The sequence below is a fragment of the Lineus longissimus genome, chromosome 19 (genome assembly GCF_910592395.1).
Source record: "Lineus longissimus chromosome 19, tnLinLong1.2, whole genome shotgun sequence".
Taxonomy (NCBI): Eukaryota; Metazoa; Nemertea; class Pilidiophora; order Heteronemertea; family Lineidae; genus Lineus; species Lineus longissimus.
In genome coordinates this window covers 9,768,259-9,788,929 of record NC_088326.1, presented here as the reverse complement: position 1 = coordinate 9,788,929, position 20,671 = coordinate 9,768,259, and the positions used below count along the sequence as shown (strand labels likewise).

The following is a 20,671-nucleotide window of genomic DNA, read 5'->3' as shown; positions in this document are numbered from 1 at the left end:
TATTTTTCACATGGTTCAAATACTACCTTTTTAGGGGAAACAGCTAATTAATGGTTAATATTTACTTATTTCTCAGTTCGAGCGATAGGAACTACCAAACTAGTTGATCTTGACTAATGTATTTTGTAAAAGACTGTATATAGTACAAGGAGTTGAATACATGTATATTATTTCAGGCTGACCTTCCCCTGTCACTGTTTGACACTACTTCGATCAGCCATTACGTCCTGGGAATTATGTATGGACATGTTACCCAGTGCACTAGTTAACATACTGCCCTAGCGAACGGACTTGGAACTACTCTCCCAGAGACACTTACTTTCATCGCCGTATGCTCCCACTTCGCAAAGTCTTAGTTTCCTTCATCACATCAAACGGCTACATTCACAGTGTCAGATGCCGTAGGCCTAAGTCGTTACCCCCAAATGTAGCAGTACGTAAGACTTCAGTATATTTAAATATGTCGAGGAGGTAACATTTCTTAATTGTGACGTCACGTACAAATGCGCTACAATCAAAGCGCCTAAAACAGTGAAATGCACAGTCAAAACCGCTGACAGGAGGCGTGGTATTAGTTGTTTTTATAATTTTGCCGGTAGGTGGCGTCCTTTTGACCACGAATATCGCTCGGTTGGACATATCTGCGTTAAACAAAACAGTACGTTACAAAGACCAGCTATATATTTGGGCTTTATTTCAATCGGACTTTATTACTTTCCAAATGACGGCTAATAACATGGGCTTGAATGATGTCAAAATGGCATCGTCACCATTGGAAGGTATAGAGTGGACCCCCTCCCCCATCAAAGATTTGATATACACTTTCTTGGATTATCGCTCTGATATTATTCTGACGTCATTTAGATTGATGTCAGAATAGTGTCAATATTAGTAGTAGTAGAAGTAGTGACAGCATATGTCATTTGATATGTAAATATGACATTAATCAGCGGATCGATATAAATCTGATCACAACAATATCGTTTAATCTCACATCATGCTGTGAAAAACGACGTCAAATGATGTTTTATCCCGGCAGACTTTACAATAAACCGTTAATATGACATTATCAGAATATGTCACATTATCAGAATATGTCAGACTGAATTTTCTTGTTTACATATAATTATATGACCTTACCTATTCGTTTATACATATTGTGAGATGGACGACTGTTAGGCTGCGTGACAATATCACAGGACTTCAATTTCACTGCGCATTCGTAGTTAGGTCTATATAGGAACGCACGACATTTCGGGTATTTGTTACACAGAGCAATGCACAGGATAAACGACAAACCATAACGAGTGACGGTGTAAAAATCATTCCCATAACAGTCACCCCTGCGATGTGTATAGCCAGCGGGAACAGAGAGCAGATCTGTAATGATATTCAATATTCGACACAACTTACGTACGGTTCGCCCCTTTTTAAAACAGTACTGGTCATTGCACAGAAAACAAAGAAGAGCAGCAAAAATAGCATACTTGTCTAGTGGACGTTAATTATAACTCACACAACGTAGTGAGTGTAATGATTACGTATGTATATAAAGTGTAAACAAAATTCATATATCCATCATGTCCATCGAATCTGAAAATTTTTTTGCAGACCCATGACAGTTCCGGTTCCGGTACAGTTTGTTGCATTCCATACGGGCCGCGCTTGCCGATCCTGCTTTCACGACGCACCGCAACCACAGTTACCATGATTCCCGTTGTTGACGCAATTATTTCATGACGTCATGAGCCATTGACCAATCACGCAAGTAGATTTATTCACACCGGCGCCACTGTCTTGAAGTGTATCTAAAAATCGTCTGCTAGAACATACAGGACAACAACGTCGGCGGAGACAGTTGTGACATTTCATTGCAGACGAAGTAAACGTCCTCTTCTTCTCGATTTACGTACTTTACTTCAAAAAGTCAGTTTTAACACTACTGCACAAATATAGAGTGGTCTTAAAGTTCCATTTGGATAGAGATTTGACGGACTGATTTGGAAATTCATCCCAACCATGCAACTGTTTCAGAAATGAGAAAAAGCTCCTGGGTGTCATGACATGCATGATGTGTCTTGCCTCTGCATTTTTGTACTCAGACATGTCAGAGGGTTTTCAACTTTCATATCATTGAAGAAATAATTCATTTCAATCTACAAGTATATCAATCACATCATTTATTTAAAAATCGTCTGCTAGGACATACAGGACAACGTCGGTGGAGACAGTTGTGACATTTCAATTTTCATTGCATAGAGATTTGACGGACTGATTTGGCAATTCATTCCAACCATGCAACTGCTTCAGAAATGAGAAAAAGCTCCTGGGTGTCATGACATGCATTCAATTATTATTTCACCACAAAGAGCTGCTTCTTTCAGCAGATATGAGACAGCTGCCGGGGCGGGGACTATTTCTTTATGGGGCCTTCTTGTTCAGCGTCTCCAAGGAATTCTATTTTTAGAGTCCAATGGGGGGGGGGTGGGGGGGGGGCCTTCCCCCCAATGTACTGACTAAAACCTGTCACTTTCAGAGAACGGGGAGGGGGTTTGGGGGACTCATCCCCCAATGTACTGGCTATATATGTCAGAAGGGCGGGGGTTTGGGGGCTCCCCATGTCAAACAGTTGTGTGAGTTCACTAGAGATTGCTCTTTACATATTACTCCGATTATTCTTGTGGTTCAAATAACTTACTTCTTGGAAATTGGACAACGATTGAACTGTGGAATTAAACATCGTCATTTTTAAGTTGAAAACTATTTTGGCAGGCAAACTGTTTGTGGCTAATCTTATCGTTGAGGATCGTAAAACAACTACATATCCTGACGTCCTGGACTATGTCCGTGTATCGTTAGGGAAGACCATGCGAGATCGAATATGGTTGCACAGACTGTGAAATTAGTTGTTTACCTATCAGAGTGGTAATTCTCAATCATTTTGATGGTATTTTTTTACTTCATTTTTTCATCTTTATAGGTCAGACAACTACATCTAGGTTGATGCTTGCTAATTTCTCAGTTGGAGCAATAGGTACTACCAGATCAGGTGATTTTAAGAGTGTACGAGGATATTAATACTTGATTCGGGTATTCGAAAACCCTGGATCAACAAACACTGGACTGGAGTGGACTGGACTGGAATCAACGTCACTGCTCACCATCGCCTGCATCAACATGGCGACAACAATGTATTGAGAAACGACGGGGAAATGGGACATGGTATCAGTCTGATAAACTTATAGTGGCCAATTCCATCTTCGCCGTGGCTACCCCATGTGCGATCCTTCTATGCTACACTGTGCATGATATGTGCATGCTATGTACATGAGTGTAGGCGATACACTACGATGAATTATCGATATTATCAGGCCGGTCCGGTGGCACACATCTGCCAATTTCATCATGTTAATGGCGTGTCAAGACCCACAAATCACTCAGATGTCTAGGGCACTTGTACATATTTCTGTTTACATAATACATAACCATACCTATTCTGTCGTCGCCAATTATCGTAAAATCTACGATAAAACCCGGGCGACTTTTCGGGTGACGCCATGTTCATGATGTTGATGATGGAATTAGGCGGGAAGAGATTCGGCAGGGTTGTGGGAATTGTATAACTTTTAGAAAATCCAGGTGGTGGAGGGCGCTGAGTCATAGTCCAGTCCAGTCCAGTCCAGTCCAGTGTTTGTTGATCCAGGGTTTTCGAATACCCACTTGATTCCCAGGCTGACCTCCACATTTCTTGCCATGGCAATTTGATATGGGTAGAGAATTTCGTCGTTTTCACGTCATGGAATTAACCCCCTACCTGGCTACCATATCTGTGTGTGTTCGACGTTACGTCGGAAAGCCATTACTACCCTCACGGCGGGTAAAGCAAGAGGTGTACTTTGCAACACAATAGAGACAAGGCCCACACCGTCAGCAAATGTTGACAAAAGATTGACACGTGTTGATCAGTGTGGACGGACTTGCTCAACAAGCATCAGCACACCTTCAACAGCTTGTTGATTATTGTTGATGGGGTTAGTGTTTAAGGTTGTTGACTCGTGTAGACAGGGCTTTACGTACGGCGCAACGTCATACCAACTGTTGTCGCAGTAGCAAGGTGATCGAATCGAGCACCAACGGCTTAACGACGTTGTGCATAATATGATCTCTGACATACTCTTCCATGATGCCTCACTCGGCTCGAGTCAGGATAAAAAACGAGCTCGTTTTGATTCTTTCAAATGCATGCGCGCTTTGTATTGAGTCGATACGACAGATGTTACGCGAGCTATGGGCAAACTAGACAATAGGGTTAGCTTCTGAGCTCTGTGGTTAGCCAGTCTTGCCACACGTACCAACCGGGTTAATATTCGACATAACTTACGGTTGGCCCATTTTCCAGTACTGGTCTTTGCACAGAAAAAAAAGAAGAGCAGCAAAAACAGCATACTTGTCTAGTGGACGTTCATACTCCGATTATTTTTGTGGTTCAAATAATTTACTTTTTGGAAATTGGACAACGCTCGAACTAAAGAATTAAACATCGTCATGATTACGTAGACATTTTCGCAGGTAAACTGCAATGATATATCACACCTGTCCTATGATCTTACGACCAACTCATAAATGAATGTTTTTGGAGTGCAGTCACTAAATAGCATTCCGCGAAGTTACTATTTATAGCTCACAAGGTCATTTGAATAAGATATTGATGACGTTTTAGTCACGTGACAGTCGGACATCGACACTTATTTCTACACATTTGAGCTTTTTTCAAAGTCAATTATCTTTGACCCTGCATTGTTTTTAGCATGAATGATACCATAGAGTCAGAGAGAGAAATATTCAGAACAATTATGTAGTATTTCCAACACTCGGACATGTGCCAGATTGAATCTAACTGCCCTAGTTAGAAAGCCTGAATCCATTACGAAACCGCATGTTTGTCCGACATTGCCTGTAATTCAGCGATGGGGAAATAGAGGGCAGCAGCTTCAGTGACCTCATCATCGCGGAATGCTATTAACATGAGCGGTAGGTTTTTAACTGAAACATAGCCACACTGAAGAATAAATTTCCCAGATTGCGGAGAATCGGGCAGTGGAATCGAACATGTCCAACCTGTCAAGGAAAATGTGCAATATAGTTAAAGAAATAGTGTTGTTGGAGTCACCCGCCTCTAACATTGTGTTCATACCTTGTAATATGGTTCTTCAAAAATGAATTGCAACACAGATAGAGTGAAATACACTGCAGGTTTGTCCTGTACATATCAAACAAATTATAAATTAAGAGTACCTATTTTGTGCGTGCACTTGCCTTTACTCTCAACGTCATTCAAAGGTGGCACCACTGACCCATACTATCGACGCTATTTGTCGCCGGTGCTCCAAACTGATTGAATGTGAAGCATCAATGTATTTTTATTCATTGACTGGACCATATGTATCGATCAGTTAAACAAAAACGCACGAAAAATAATGCAATATATTTTATGGATCGTTCGATTTTACGAATAATCATATCGATCTAAGAACGGCTTGTATCGAGTAGCCAAAATAAATGTTTCGCTTTTGAATGTTTATTTCTTATAAGCAATTTCAAGAAGCATGTTTGTAATGAGCACGGTTTTTGCCTAACCGACGGGCATATCACCACCGACTTATGTATTAGTTACTGACACAGGCCCTGGTAGTACATTTAGGATGCCCAATATTTAATTTTGAATGCAATTTTTCAAACAAGGCTGACTCTCAGCCATCAGATTGGCCAATTTGATTTGATGCTTCGATCGATCAGTGGGGAAAGGGGCTAAAACTATAAAACTCCGCACGTACTTACATTAAATGTACATTTTAAACAGAACCGAAGTGATGATTAATACTATTGGTACTATGAATAAATTTGAATATTCTTGGTCCTACACTTGGTTTGGCCTCAGCCAAGAGCTTTGGCATAAGGCCCAGGGATCGGAACTGCTCAGATCCAGTTATTCATGACGACTTTCTGCTGATATAGGTCTTGCTCCGATGTGACATTCAAAAAAGTCGCCTACCGGCCAAAGGAATAAAAATGTCACTCGAGTGGCGTTTGCACCTGGTCTCGTGTCCATATTCAACCGATATTGATAGAGTTAATGGCAAAAATATACACTGGAGTCGGCTGCAGAGAGCCTGAACACACCAGCACGAGATGACATACCATAGGAATAAATGCACACATTCCATAGATAGCGTTATGTCTATATTGGAACGCACAACATTTCGGGTATTTGTTGCACAGGGCAATGACAGGATAAACGACACACGATGAAGATTGACGCTGTGAAAATCATCCCCAAAACAGTCAGCCCGGCGATGTGTATAGCCAGCCGGAGGAGAGAACAGATCTGTAATGATCGAATGTACTTACATCCTGGCTAAATCAGATCTGCATTCTGACGGGCGACTGCCATACCGACGCTCTGTCCGAGCCATTATCTACACCCAATAGAAAATGTTCTATGAAGTCTCATAAAATCGTCTTGTACTTCAAGAAACCATTGTATAATTCAAATGCTTGTGTTTCGGATCTACATGTAAGGGAAGATTTGGAATACATTCATTCCTTATTCAGCATATTTGATGAGATTGCTAAATTCAAATTCAAATTAACGCGGATTATTGTACCGATTCAAAAGTAAACAATGCAGCCTTATCTATATTTGAATGCAAACATGCTTTTTGCCTAAATCTACCTGATTACTGAATCAAATGTTTGTGCAAGATGTTAATCTTTCGTGGTCGGGTGATTTCTTTACGTTGAAGGGGATTTCCAGGTGCTGTATTAAAAAATATTTGCTGGGTGCATATCAAATTTGGCATCGGCAGCTCGTCAGAATGGGAATTGCCCATCAGTTTGGAGGTCTGAATAGCTGGGGTGACTTAGTACAGGAAAAAGTTACAAGTCATTCTGAACGCGGTCATTGGAGACTTAGTACAGGACAAAAATTGCAGGACATTATCTCGTCTGAGCCTTATCTCAAAATAACTGCAGGAATGGCCTCTCTGTTTCGAACAAGAATTTGTGAATCCTGAGCTATGACTGCCAGCGTTGAAAGCAACAGATAGGTCGCAAATCTAGATTAGATCCATCGATGAAGAATCAACTTTCCTTAATGTACAAATGATAAGAATCCTTTATGCCGTGAAATAATCTTTTAGAATGCACCAACAACTTTGATAATGGTCTATTACGAAAACTCAGATTCCCTAAATATGAAGTAATGTATACAAGAGTGTTCTTTCTGTTGTTTGCAGCAGGGTATGCTTGCGACACTCTTGCCCGCATCCATTGTCCTCTAGCAAATATGAAACAAGACGGCGTAACTTTGTGGGTCATGTACTCAGCATCGTCAAGGCATTATTGATAAGTAAATGAGTACACAAGTGAGTAAGAAGTATACACATTTTTTACAGGACATCACTGAAGAACAATCAGTTGATGATGCCGAACCTCCTTTATTTCTTTTGATGTTTAAACGCATATACTTTTAGTCAAATTGCCAATGGCGGTCAGCTGTGTATCACGTCAAACTCAATATAAAAATATAGGTAATTAAACAAGAATAGCTTTTTTTAGTAACATAACTTATATTTTACTTTGTAAGTATAAATTCATGTAACACCATGCCATAAATACGAATACTGTCGAATCATTTGATACAATAATTTCTTCTTAATTACACCAATTAAACAATTAACTCATTTTGTTAATTTTGATTTCATCTGAGACAGGAGAATGTGTTGATTCTCGTTACATGGCTCGAACATTAATGATAAATTCGTACGCATTGTCACGACAGCTAATAACTCCCGGCCAGACACTTTTAATAAGAACACACTGAGCCTAAAAGGTGTGGGGTGTGGCGAGTATGGCATTAAAAAATCACCATTCCATTTATAAAGAACGGTGGATGGGATCCCTTCTCCTTAGCGTTGAATGAATGAATCCTTTATTCCCGTGCTTGCATATGAAGAACACCGCGGCCCATTTATGCAAGCATCAGTCCGCCAATATGATTATTATCTCGCTATAGATAGCAATTCCCCGATATTTATACCTATGAATTATATTGGACGTAAAAAAATCACCAAACTGGCCGGGATGATATTCCAAATACTCAAACCGCGATCGCAACTTGAAGTGCAAGGTATAACTGCCACTTTGTGTGTTCTCAGAGTGCTTTCGAAGATGGTTGGAGAATGGTTTGTGCCTTCTTCATCAATAACTGGCACAGTATTAATTTGTTGTTCTGATAATTACGGGTCACATTTTCAAGAAGAGATGACTCTGATAAAAATTCTTTGGTTGAAAAACCAACATTCGAAAACCACATGCTTGTACTGTTTAATAAGAACATCTTATTACTTTCAAAGATGCGTGACCTGGTTTGGCATGTCGTGTATCAACTCCTCCTTGCCGACCAGGAAATACGTCACCAGCTCTCCCTTTCCTTTGACCTTGACCAAGCCCCTCTTCTCGAACTTATAGCCAAACTCTTGAAGGATAATCATCGTTTCTTCGACAACCTGAAATAAAATAGGTTACAGATGTTGCGTACAGGGAGTGTCTCAAAGTTACCTCGGTGAAGTTATTTTCAAGGTAAGAGGTCCGTTCTCTGAACAATATACTAAACCCTGTTGTCCATCCAAAATAAAAAGGATCTAAACCGGTTTCGGGGATCGAATCTTTGCTATGTACGGCTTTAGACTATGGAAGTAATTGCCCTGTCATTCATCTGTGAGGCAGACAGTTTCGGAACTTTCGATGGATATGTTCGACTGGGACTTGACTTGTCATACAGCAGCAAATTTGGAGTTCAAGGGCTAACGCCGTGAGCAATGACTTTGCCATTGATTGGTACGCTTTGAACTAAACCTACTGATGTGTTATACATTTTTTTCTTATCGAACTCCATACTTGTTCCAAAATTGATTACAAAAATCAATCTCAAAAGGTACCTCGATGAAGTTATTTTCAAGGTAAGGGGTCCGTTCTCTGAACAATATATACTAAACCCTGTTGTCCATCCGAAAAGGATCAACACCGGTTTCGGATTTGATTACAAACTAATATTGATTACAACTGATTACAAACTAATAAATTGATTACAAACTAATATAGCAATAGCTAGTCGTGTGGCATGAATAAGACGGGTACTAGAGGTATACCTGAATGTGCCCTGATTTTCCAGTAGACTCCATCCGGCTGGCGACATTCACAGCATTTCCCCAGATATCGTAATGAGGCTTTCTCGCCCCTATCACGCCTGCTACGATTGGCCCCTGGTTTATTCCTGGAGAGTTAAGACATATGAAATGCAATACAAGAAAGAAGATGAAAAAGCCAAACCATTTTAACCAGAATTCCCCCGATTCATGATACAAGTCAAGAAATTATCAATAACACTTTCACTATTAAGATGATTAATTATAATGGGAAAAAAATCTGATACACGTTCTAGGACAAAAGTTGTTTGAGGAGTAAGTATGTATGGAGTGAAATGGCCTGATATTGTCATTATGAATTTAACTTTTCATATCCTACTAAGAGAGAAAAAGTCATCCACATCTTCTTTCATATCCATGGTCCTCATCAGACTATTGCACGACGTGGCGATTTTATCGAGCTGTATCTACCTTGTTGATTGCTTTTGATATTCATTACAGATGAGAATACAGCTGCCGATTTCGAGGGAAGTTGAATATTTGCGCAAGATTAATGAGCATAATTAATCATTGTCTTTTGTGTACCAAGGGCTAGCGATGGGGTCTGTAATTGGTGTTACTTCTGATACCACCAGTCGATTGCTATTCTTGCTGCTGCAACGGCGAATCATTCATTATCCGCATGAGTGCTGCTTTATACGAAATGGACCCTAATAGACCAAATTTGAAAAAAAACTAATTTCCTTCATTAGCTAGTAGGAATCTTCCAATTAAAAAAAGTAATTTCCCTCGATCAACAGGATATCATAAAATGATTTGCTTTATCAAGTTGGTATATTTGTATTTTTTATACCTATTCTGAGGATAAAGTTATTAAATGACTGTGAGTTGATCTTCTCTAAGGTTTCTCGGAGAGCAAGTGCAAACTCCACCAGCTCCACGAGGTGATGCCATCGGTGTTTACTGTCCTGAAATGAAAGAAGATGCCAGTTCAAGAAATTGTTCAAATTATAGTTTCCTTCCATTTCGAGAGATTAATTGATAAAAACCACATTCATTAGACCAATGGAGAATGCATTAGGTCAGCCTTGCCTCACATGTCATCGATCAGCTTTTATACACTACTACGAGCCCTGGAGAAGACTTCTTAGTTCTCAAGTAGTTACCTACTAGGTCAAGTAGTTACGTACTAGGTCAAAATGGCTCTTGACCAGATGTATAGACTATAGCACCTTTGATTGCAAAAAAGAAAATTAAACAAGTCACATCATCAAGGAATTTTCTTTCAGGCGCTTATCAGTAATTTGTTCCTTGTGATCGCTTTTCACACCAAGCGAGTATTATATTGAACGAGCAACATGTATCAATTATGTTTGGATTGAGAATAATCTGTGGTTCACACAGTGCACATGGCTCCTCAGGAATTAAGTTCGACCTACCTTTGATTTCGAACTGCACTGGGTCATCCCACTCGCCGCCATGTAGGTGGGACCAATAGTTTTGATTTTGATGATTGACTTGAAGCGTGGTTCATTCAGCAACTAAAACAGTGATATTGAAGACAATAGTAAAAATTTGCGCCCTACAAACAGTTTAGATGAAATCAGCCGTTATTGCATCATGGCAATAAAAACGAAGCTATCAAAGCAACATCACGTTAATTTGCCTTGGCCGGTTAGGCCTATCGTCCACCACGGAAGCTGTTTCTGGTGGTGATTTGTCATGATAGCATAAGGCAGTAGAATATTTTGAATTTAGGCCTTAGTGTGAGCGGGCTATGCTTTAAGACAAATACCGTGTATAATGGGCCTTGCCTTAACTATTTTAACTGCGAGGTATAATTATAGCGACAAAATAACGTACATAACACAATTTGGAAGCCTATTATTGGGCCTAATTAACAAGACGACAGTGATGGAGAGAATGAAAGTGATACATGTCTATGGTCCTGCCTGGGCTTACCGCTAAGACTACTGAACACCTACCAAACAGGCGTGACGCAAATTATTTTCAATTTACACGTATGGCAAAAGGCTAATGTAAAACATGTCAAAAATGCCCGAGCATTGTACATCACACTACCCCTAAGTAACAACTTACACAGCCTACATATTTCAGTACATGACGTTTGGTTGCTACAGCAAATGCAGCAAGGAGCTGCATAACTACTAGGCCTAATCGTGATTGGTTGCTTTCCAATAACAGCGTCGATGAAGCAAGATTGAGTGCTTCTGATTGGACAATATACCTCGTCATAATCGGAGATAATTTCGTTTAGGAATCGAAGGCACTCTAAGCCATTGTTATTAAAACTGTCCTCGGTGTAGAAATCGTTGTAATTGGGACAGGCGGCAAACATCACTCCAACTTCATCATAGCTTTGGCTGTACATTTCCTGCAATTGAAAATCGTTTTTGATATTGAGTTGAAAACTACAGGGTCTTTTTTGGCCCCGACTTTTTATTTTGTAGCTATTATCATTGTTATGTCATTCGAATACATGGTTGACATGATTCCTCAAATCGAAAACATGTCATTAATAATTTCCCAAACAAATATAAAGCAAACCAACAAAATACAGTCACCCCAGGTTCAACAGGCAATGTTTTACCAACCTCGTCTTTCTTATTTGCCCCAAGGAAGTTCTGTGCAACATGCGTCGGTAGGATATTGTGGACGAGGTTCTCATTTTTCTGCCTGAAAGTCGTTACTTTTTCGCTCTGTTCTTCAACTTCGCGTTTCCATAAAAACAATTTCCGTACTGTACACTCCTCCTATAAAGAGTTAGAGAAAGAGTACACATCACTTGATTACAAAGAATACATGGCGCCATCTATGGACGATAAATGCTAGTTGCTCGTATGCTTTCAGCACGTAGCAACGTTTTGATGTGCTAGACAGAGAGCGTTCCTCTACGTCAGTTAATCTACACAATTAGCATGGTTAACGTTTTTGGACATTGCGGCGCATAAACAAACATGGGATAGAAGACGACATTACACGTGCCAATGTGTGCCGTTTTATCTCGATCAGCACATCCGTTGGATAAAGCACCAGCAACAGGTTGAAATAATGCTATCTTAAAATCACCCAAACCTTTCTGTATTCCCGCGGGCCACCTCGGCCTTGCATTATCGATCAAAGAACGACTTACTCTCCTATTGATATTGATGAAAGCGACACCTATAGCCACCACAGATGCAACAGTGTTGTATTTTGAAATAACAGTTTCTCCAATTCTGTAAAGGAATGATTGATTCCAATTACGATCGATGCCAAGGGCATTGAAAATGATAATGACTTTGATTTGATCTTTATGACTCTTTGATGCTTAGAGGAAGGCAGGTATATATAGTATACTCGATTGCCCTTGTGTACATGCTGTATCAAATGTCGACCGAAAATGTAAATCGTTTCCGTGAGCTTAATCATATCAATGCACTGCGGTCAAGTAGTTCGTATTCACGATCAGAAGGGCCAAGTAAATTAACTTAAACAGGGGCATCTGTCAGGCTTTGCACACTGACAACTTACTTTGTTACTGAAAATAACCAGCTGTCGAGCCGGTCATACATCCCGGACATAACAACCGTTGCTATGAGGCAAAACGCCGTTGTCATAGCGACCATCAGTAGAGCCCGGATGAGATAGCTGATCTGGAGGAAGACTGCCACGGCGACCATCGTCAGGACGAGAAAGTGCGTGAAGTAGTGTGGGTAATCACAGTATGGCGATTTGGGGTCAAGGTCGGTTTTATTTGGTGGGAATTCGGTGGACAGAGAACAACCAGACTGAAAAAAATAATTCCACTCCACGTTAGGAGTGCACCGTACATATATTCTAGTAAGATATGATATTCATAATTTCCTGGTGCTGAAACTCTCGCTGGTACGAATTAATCGATTTGATGCTGTCCTAATTTGGCACACGGCACTGGTACCATCTCTTCCAAGATTACGAATCTTCAAAAGCCTCTGCATAACTTATTCCATTAGATCTGATATTTATTTAAGAACATTATGATGGCATTTGCCAGCTTAATTAAAAAGCCATACATGATCAAAATATCAGTCACCGATTGATAGATATGAGTTGATGACAAGGTCACTAAGAATCTACATCGGGCCTACCATATCTATCAGTTGAGAGGTCGTGGCGATTAAAGTCGTGCATATAATCCAAATCGAGCGAAACCAGCTCGTCCGTTCAAGCCATTCGGAAAACTGGACTAATGGCCGGGGGTAGACCTGAAAACAGACACACACTCTCATTCATTAGTTCATCACGATTGTGAATGATACACCACGTATTTAAGCGTATTCATATTAATGAGTTTTGATAGTACAAAGTCTTACTGCCAGGCGCGCAGTATTTGTTCTAACCAAAAGACGTATGATTGGTACATGGTTTTAAATACATTCGACAGCAGATGATACCCTCACCCATGAATTAATTTTCACACAGTTAACATAATTATAGCAGAAATCATTGATAGAATCTTCTCAACGTCGTTGGCCTGTTTACGCACCACGTACACTAGTGGAGTATCCGTTGTAGGACACCAAGGAGACAAACGCCTAACTTACCGATGGGAATGCAGCACCAGCAGATATCAACGTCATGATACAGAGAATTACAAAGCCAACAATGTAGGCGCTTATACATTGGACGGTTCTGCAATGAAAGTGATTATTTTCAGCTATCTTTCGCGTTGTTTTCAGAAAAGATGAAGGTGGTCATTAGATTTGGGCGGAGAAGTCGATTTGAAAGTTAAACTGATTTCGTAACAGACAACTAAGCAAGTTGAAGGGAACCTAAATGGAGAAGGATGAACCTGCTGGAAATGACTGCTATCGTCATCTTCTCCAGAATACTACAGTTTTGAAGTGAATGTTTTCATCATCCAGTTACTTAAGGGCAGCAATCTTTATTCTTGGCAGAAACACATTTTTAGAGGCCCGCAGTTTGAATTGTACTTTTAGTTACCAGGTTAAGGTGTATCGATCGTCTTCTCCCTTTTTTTTAATTCTCGAAAATTTTGGGAAAAGTTTTAGATTTTGCGATTTATATTTTGGCAAATTACGAGAGAATAAAACAGTGTTAAGTTTCTTTTTCGAATGTTTTTCTCACCAATTAGATTAAATCATTCGTGATTATAAAACGCCAGCTAAACTTTCGTTTGAAGGACGTACTTACATGGGTAAGATACATATCTGAGCAAAAAGGCTGAAGAGAAGAACCGTGGAGCATCCAAACATGGCCGCACTCAGTTGCCAGTCCGTATTGCTGTTGTATTGCCATTCTAACTCTTTGTCTCTGAACATCAGGGTGAACGGATTCACCAGATTGAAGATTTGCCTGAAGAAGAAATTAAACCTGAATTTAATCAGCATTTTAGTTTTGTTGGAGCAATGCAATGCCCTTCACGCACCACGATCAGTGGGTATAAAAGCACCATCGAGTCATGCGTGAGAGTCCGAATTGAGCTTGAATGATGGTCGTGTCATACACTTGTTCACTGCGGTGGGTTTAGCTAACTTATCCCATCCGGCCCGACTATTACGAATTAGACAGGTCATAGTGAAGGTATGTTTTCTTGGGCGTCGAAGATGCAAAAAGTATGTTAAAGCGCGGGTCATGCGAACTTCCCTGTATGTATATTCTGGTGGGTTCGTCATAAAATTCTAACGAAATTCGGATTCCATATTGCCTTTGGGGAAAACTGTGGATCGATGTATTCCGTTCAAATGAAGAGACACGTCAGGACTAGGATGTAGCTGTCACAGATATCAAACTACCCAAAATGTAGTCCCTTCATTGTACAATGTGGTTTCAATATACTCCGTCCTCGATATTTCAAACTTTATAAATAATACAGGAGTGAAGAAAAGACAATAAACCTCAGGATGTAAAATGTTTACTTACGACGTGTCTTCTTTATCAGAGAGGGCTTGAAGTAATCTCTGGTTGATGTCCATAGAGGCGTCAGAATCGCGGCTCACCTTCTCCACCTTCGACACTGAGAGCTGTAGAAAGTAACAACATGTTTTATGACAATTCAAACACTCATTCCCGACAATATGCAAATAATGTATTTTTTAAAGTGCAGAATTCTTGGTTGCCTAGTTCAACATCTACACCGCTGCAGCATACGAATAACCTTTACATTTGCGTATATGTAGTCATCATGGAAATTCAAATCATAACTCATATACAATGTTTCGTCAGAGCCTGAGCAATTCGAGCACAAAGTGTTTCAACGTATACTGTACGTAGCAGACGCTTATAATTATATTCCATTTGTTGTGACATTTACATTTCTTCGACAGCCGAAACAGCAGCGGATGTCAAATGTCAAATGAATGGCACGTTTATAAGTGTTACATGCTCTCGAAAAAAACGAAAACGTATGATCTAACCTTTCCGTTTTGTAATATGTCCGCAAGGCTTCCAGCTGTCGAGTTAGGCCTACTGCCTTTTGTATCCAATGTCCCCTCGGGATACTGGAAAACAATGGAGTTTTTTAGTATTATAACATGTACAGTTCCTGCGCCATCCGACGTAGACCTACAACACTTTTCCGGCCAGGAATATCCCATCCTGCCGCTTATATTCAACGTCGAGAAAAAACACGCGCCTTCATCATGGTGGTGAAGGAACTGACGCATTCAATGAGTAAAAATCAGTTGTAAAGTAATTCTTACTTCGGGAGTTTTTTGGGGGGCTGGGGATTGCTGAAAAGTGAGTAAATATGTATAAATTTGTTTTCACTCTTTTCAATCAGAAAAATGGAATACAGCTAGGAGGCGTAGTAATCTTTTATCTTTTGGTTCAGCAAGCTCTGATCTTTTGGAAGCGATCACAAAAATATATCTGATATATATTTATGTATTATTTTATCTGGGGATCTGAAATGGAGGTGTTGGGGTGAAACGTTGGCGCCAGCGTTTCTGACGTCAAATATGATGACTGCTACATCGACTACAAGCATAACACAAATTTGAACGAATAAAACAAACCACAGCCATATGATTGGTGGATACTGGCCTGGTATACGACAGGATTGTACCGGAAGATCTGTTTAAAATGTCGAATCATCATTACCAGACAGGCCAGAGAGCTTATAGATTCATTGATTTGTGTGTTTCGACCTCATGATCATAAGACTGGCAGTTATCATTATTCGAGATTATTACTAATTGCCTCAACGTCAAATCATATCATAACACTTACATATTTTATAACTGACTTGATTAGGTACGTTTTGATGCCAGCTTTTTTGATGGCCTCTTCTCTCGATTCTCCATCACCATTTTCGAGTTCAAATTCGCCTTTTAGAAAACTCGATGTTACTTCTGAAATATGAACTCGTCTGGAATGAAAGTAAAATATCATTATTTTAAATCATTTATTTTGCTTTTTCATAGGTAATGTACTCTTCATCATAATTTCCTTCCAAATAGCAGTTACGTTCAGAACCAATTGCAGTGATACTTTCATAGGTCATGTCCTCTTTATCATAATTTCCTTCCAAATAGCATTTATGTTCAGAATCAATTGCAGTGAAAACGTGATATTCGTAGGATTGATCCATGGGTGCCTCTGATATTTTGCACTGCTGCTGCTGCAAAACCAATCGGGCTGCTAGGCTCAATGACGGGTTAACCGTTACTGGGGGCTGATTGGCTCTGTTTGAAAAGCCGCGCCAAACGAATGATTCGTATATTGTGCATTTTATGACATGTACTTTGTACTCTGAGGTATTGTGTAGGATGGAGGGATTGGCGGGCGCATGTACTTACCCCGGTATCCCACCACTTTCCATTTTATTCGCCAGCGTAACCTCCTTCCCAAGGACATCAAACTGCCATTGTTTCTGACCCATGACGCCCCCTAACACCGCTCCGGTGTGTATCCCAACACGCATATTCACCCCAGACTTCGTCCGCTCCCGTATCCCACTGAAACAAAAATCGGAGCTCTGAGATATATAGAGTCAGTATGACTAGCGGTGTCTACAAATCAGAGGTAACACCGGTTTTCCAAACATATACTTACGATATTGCTTCCACCATACAGAGGCCCATGTGTATAGAGAGTACTGCGTGGTCCTCCCTGGGCACTGGCGCACCACTGATGCAGTAGTAACAGTCACCAAGGATCTTGATGCGGAGCTGGTGATACTTCTGCAATAATATAGTCGAACGGGTATGATATTGGGTCACGTTAGCAATATAGGGTGTGGGAGAAAACGTAAAAGGTGCCTTCACTGGTGCACACATGTCAGGGTAAGCCAAATCCAATGGGGAAGGCTACCGTTCTTGCAAGTTGCGAGACACTCGGCTATAATTCAATTTGCCAACGCAACCTTTATATCGTTGAACGAAATAGCGCAAACAGAGACGAGTAGTTGAAGCAGAGTGGAGAAGAGCAAGTTGTTGGCAGTGGTGGGTGTGGTGGTGGTGGTGGTGTCGGTGTTGGTGATGGTGTTGGTGGTGGTGGTGGTGGTGGTGGTGGTGGTAGTGGAAGAGGAAGAAGGTAGGGTGAAGAAGAAGAAGAAATGAGTATGAGGGGAGGATATGGCCGAAGTTACATAGACCTCATTCGTTCATTTCCCAGGACTCATTTTCCCCTTTTGCTTTCTTTCCCCTGTGAATGCACGGCCTTGTGGCGTACATTCACCGAGGAATGAAAGAAAAACCCGGAAAGTGACTCGTGGTAAATGTACGAATGAGGTCTATGTAACTTCGGCCTTAGAAGTACATAATGAAGAAGGAGGAGGGTAAGCGTTAGTACATATACTTACATCTGCTAAACCGTCGAAACTTGCAAAGAGCTCATTCAAGATTTGGACTAGTTGTGCTGCGGACAGTTTTGATGAGATTTCCGTGAATCCAACAATGTCCGCAAAAAGAATGCTTAAAGGAAAAATGTAAACTCGTATGTTTCTCTGTTGTTTTCTGTAAGTTGTGTTTTAAATAAACATCCCTGATCATGAAATCAACGCCACTTGGTCAACAACGCAACTATGAACTAATGCACGTGTATTTCGAATGGTAATCATGATAAAGGCGGAAAAATCTCTCTCTGCGATTTTCATCCAAAAAAAACCCACTGTTGCTATGCACTACAACTTGCGAAAACTTAGTGGTTTACACTATCTTATACATGGCGACGTTTTTCTGTCTCGTAAAAACACAACCTGTTTTATGATAATGAGGGGGTCACGTATTCCTTACCTAACGTTTTCATGCCTACTCATGTATATCTTTCTAAACTGGGTGTCTATCGTTCTGCCCATGTCCTTCAGCACCTCATCGGCAACATGTTTGGGTAGCACAGAGAGGAGGAGCCGTTCCTGGAATAAAGTTAATCAGAAACTGTTAATTACTTCAAATACAACTGCTCCCATGTGGTGGTTTAAACAAAGCTTCGTGTACATTGGCTTGTTTTTCGTCCCCAAGTTCGCTACCTGGACACCACAATGCTCGAATGTACGCAATGTATAACGCGGCAACTCATTTATATAATTTTTAAATGAATTGAATGGGTTGTATTACCAGACAATCGTGTTTGGGCTTTATTCATGGTATGACCGAGGCGGAGCAAATGGACAATGCCCATTCATCACGTGGGCAAAGAAAAACCGCCCCGCATGTGGTGAACCCTATTGCGTACCCCATCCAATGTATGGACACTGTTACTTTGTATTAGCGGTATAGGAAGACGGTATACGTGAGGAAACAGAGTATAAATTCTATATGTTAAAATCCACAAAGGAATTGGCGCCATGACGGAGTCTCGTTACGACAGAAACGGGCGTGACCTAGCCGACGGTACCATATGCACTGCCCAAACCTATGGACAATGACAGTCTACCCATTTACCAAAATCTTGCATCTCTGGGTTTAAAATGATGCGCTTGGTTTGTTGGCGCGCCATCTGTTGATACAAACTAAACCCTGAGGCCGATGCCTCTCTCTGAAGTTGGACAGGGGAATTGAAGTGTCCGTCGCGCCTCAATCTTATGACACGTTCGAATGCATATGCGAAGCCGAGGTCCGATGTTTCAATGTACATTCGTCACTAAAAATATGAACTTAAAGCAGCTGGTTCAATTAAATAACTTCTGCCGCGATAGTCCTTAAAATATAACTCGCCCACACAGGCATTGTAACTGCGCCCGACAAATTAGTCGATAGAGCGATATCAAACAAACTTCAGGCTGGGAACTTGGACACCTGAATCTTAATTACCATCGCAACGGGTCTTGATCGGTGTGCAGATGCCACATTGATGTCAAGGCGACCGCTTCAGTATAACCAATTCGTGTCAACCGCACATTGCCAGAAATCAATATTATTATTGATGTCATTCTTATTGGTGTACGAGAACGGTTGACAGGTGTATGCAGAAGGAGACACTGGGCTCGGTTGTCTAAAACACGAAAAGTCACTTAACTTTTCGTAATTTCCTTCAGATGAACATATTAGATTTAATGCTGCGCTATCAAAGTTGATGCCAAGTAAGTGCTCTCCGCCGTCGACTCGAACATATCATATTCTTTCCTCCAGTCTTTCCATTGTAATATTTCATTTTATTTCCATGGTAACGTCGTAGTGTTGCCGAGAACTGGTCTTGACTACGAGTACATGTATAACGGGAAACAACCCTTGTCCGACTGATTACTGAGATACGTCTTGTTTTAAGGACTTAATTGGCGAACGTAAAAAAGACGCTGAACGGTCGGCTTTGTTTGCTGATTAACGCCATTCCGCATGAGGATGATTGATAAGGAAATCGGTTTGCAACAATCGGTGTGTTTTTGTAAAATAAATAAATCAAAGGTGATAAAAACAAGTTGTTTGTCTCAAGGCCCGATTGTTTAAAGGACGTTTGTCACTTTATGTCGACTGGTCCTGGCGTCAAGGGTGGACACAGCCGCGGTGTTAAGTCTAATGGACTTTACTGAATGACATAACGCCAAGTAAGTTAGCGCCAGAGGTATTTCGCACATTGTCTTTGATACCATTGAACATATCCAACATCATTAGACAATCTTTTGGTGACAGCAAAATATTCGACGGCAATGCCATCATATTCTGGCTTGGCATTGTTTCGCTTTTGTAGTTATCAACTAACCGGTCTTATATCGGTGAAACCAGAGTACACATTCTCCACATGCACATTCGAAAGAACGAGGCGTTTTTATTACTAACGATCAACTGATTTTTTAAGGATGAATCAACGAGTATTTCTGAATGAATATGCGTGTGGCTGCTTCTCTCCGATGTATTGTACACGCCAGTGTATAAGGTTCGTGCAATCGAAGAGATCAGGTACATGTACGCCCGATTGTCAATAACAAAATGTCAAGTCATTAGTCTGGGTGGTGTCCATATCAAATAAAAACGTTACTCTGTTGTTTATCTACTTGACGACAGCGTGATATGTGTATATCTTTA

General features: G+C 40.6%; 1 protein-coding gene across 2 annotated transcripts in view; it reads right to left on the bottom strand.

Annotated features, from left to right (window-relative positions):
- Positions 1-8,367: 8,367 nt before the first annotated feature.
- Positions 8,368-20,671, bottom strand: part of LOC135502700 (adenylate cyclase type 3-like) — a 26,366-nt gene continuing 14,062 nt past the window's right edge. For both annotated transcript variants that reach the window (XM_064795655.1, XM_064795654.1), the window contains exons 4-21: positions 18,446-18,564; positions 18,013-18,124; positions 17,265-17,392; positions 17,009-17,167; positions 16,440-16,578; positions 15,626-15,709; positions 15,132-15,232; positions 14,403-14,564; positions 13,793-13,880; positions 13,337-13,453; positions 12,741-12,997; positions 12,361-12,445; positions 11,822-11,980; positions 11,455-11,601; positions 10,646-10,747; positions 10,060-10,174; positions 9,210-9,334; positions 8,368-8,567 (exon numbers count right to left, since the gene is read on the bottom strand). In XM_064795655.1, coding sequence (XP_064651725.1) covers positions 8,409-8,567; positions 9,210-9,334; positions 10,060-10,174; positions 10,646-10,747; positions 11,455-11,601; positions 11,822-11,980; positions 12,361-12,445; positions 12,741-12,997; positions 13,337-13,453; positions 13,793-13,880; positions 14,403-14,564; positions 15,132-15,232; positions 15,626-15,709; positions 16,440-16,578; positions 17,009-17,167; positions 17,265-17,392; positions 18,013-18,124; positions 18,446-18,564 — 2,358 coding nt within the window. In that variant the 3' untranslated portion in view covers positions 8,368-8,408. The remainder of the gene's footprint in view (positions 8,568-9,209; positions 9,335-10,059; positions 10,175-10,645; positions 10,748-11,454; positions 11,602-11,821; positions 11,981-12,360; positions 12,446-12,740; positions 12,998-13,336; positions 13,454-13,792; positions 13,881-14,402; positions 14,565-15,131; positions 15,233-15,625; positions 15,710-16,439; positions 16,579-17,008; positions 17,168-17,264; positions 17,393-18,012; positions 18,125-18,445; positions 18,565-20,671) is intronic.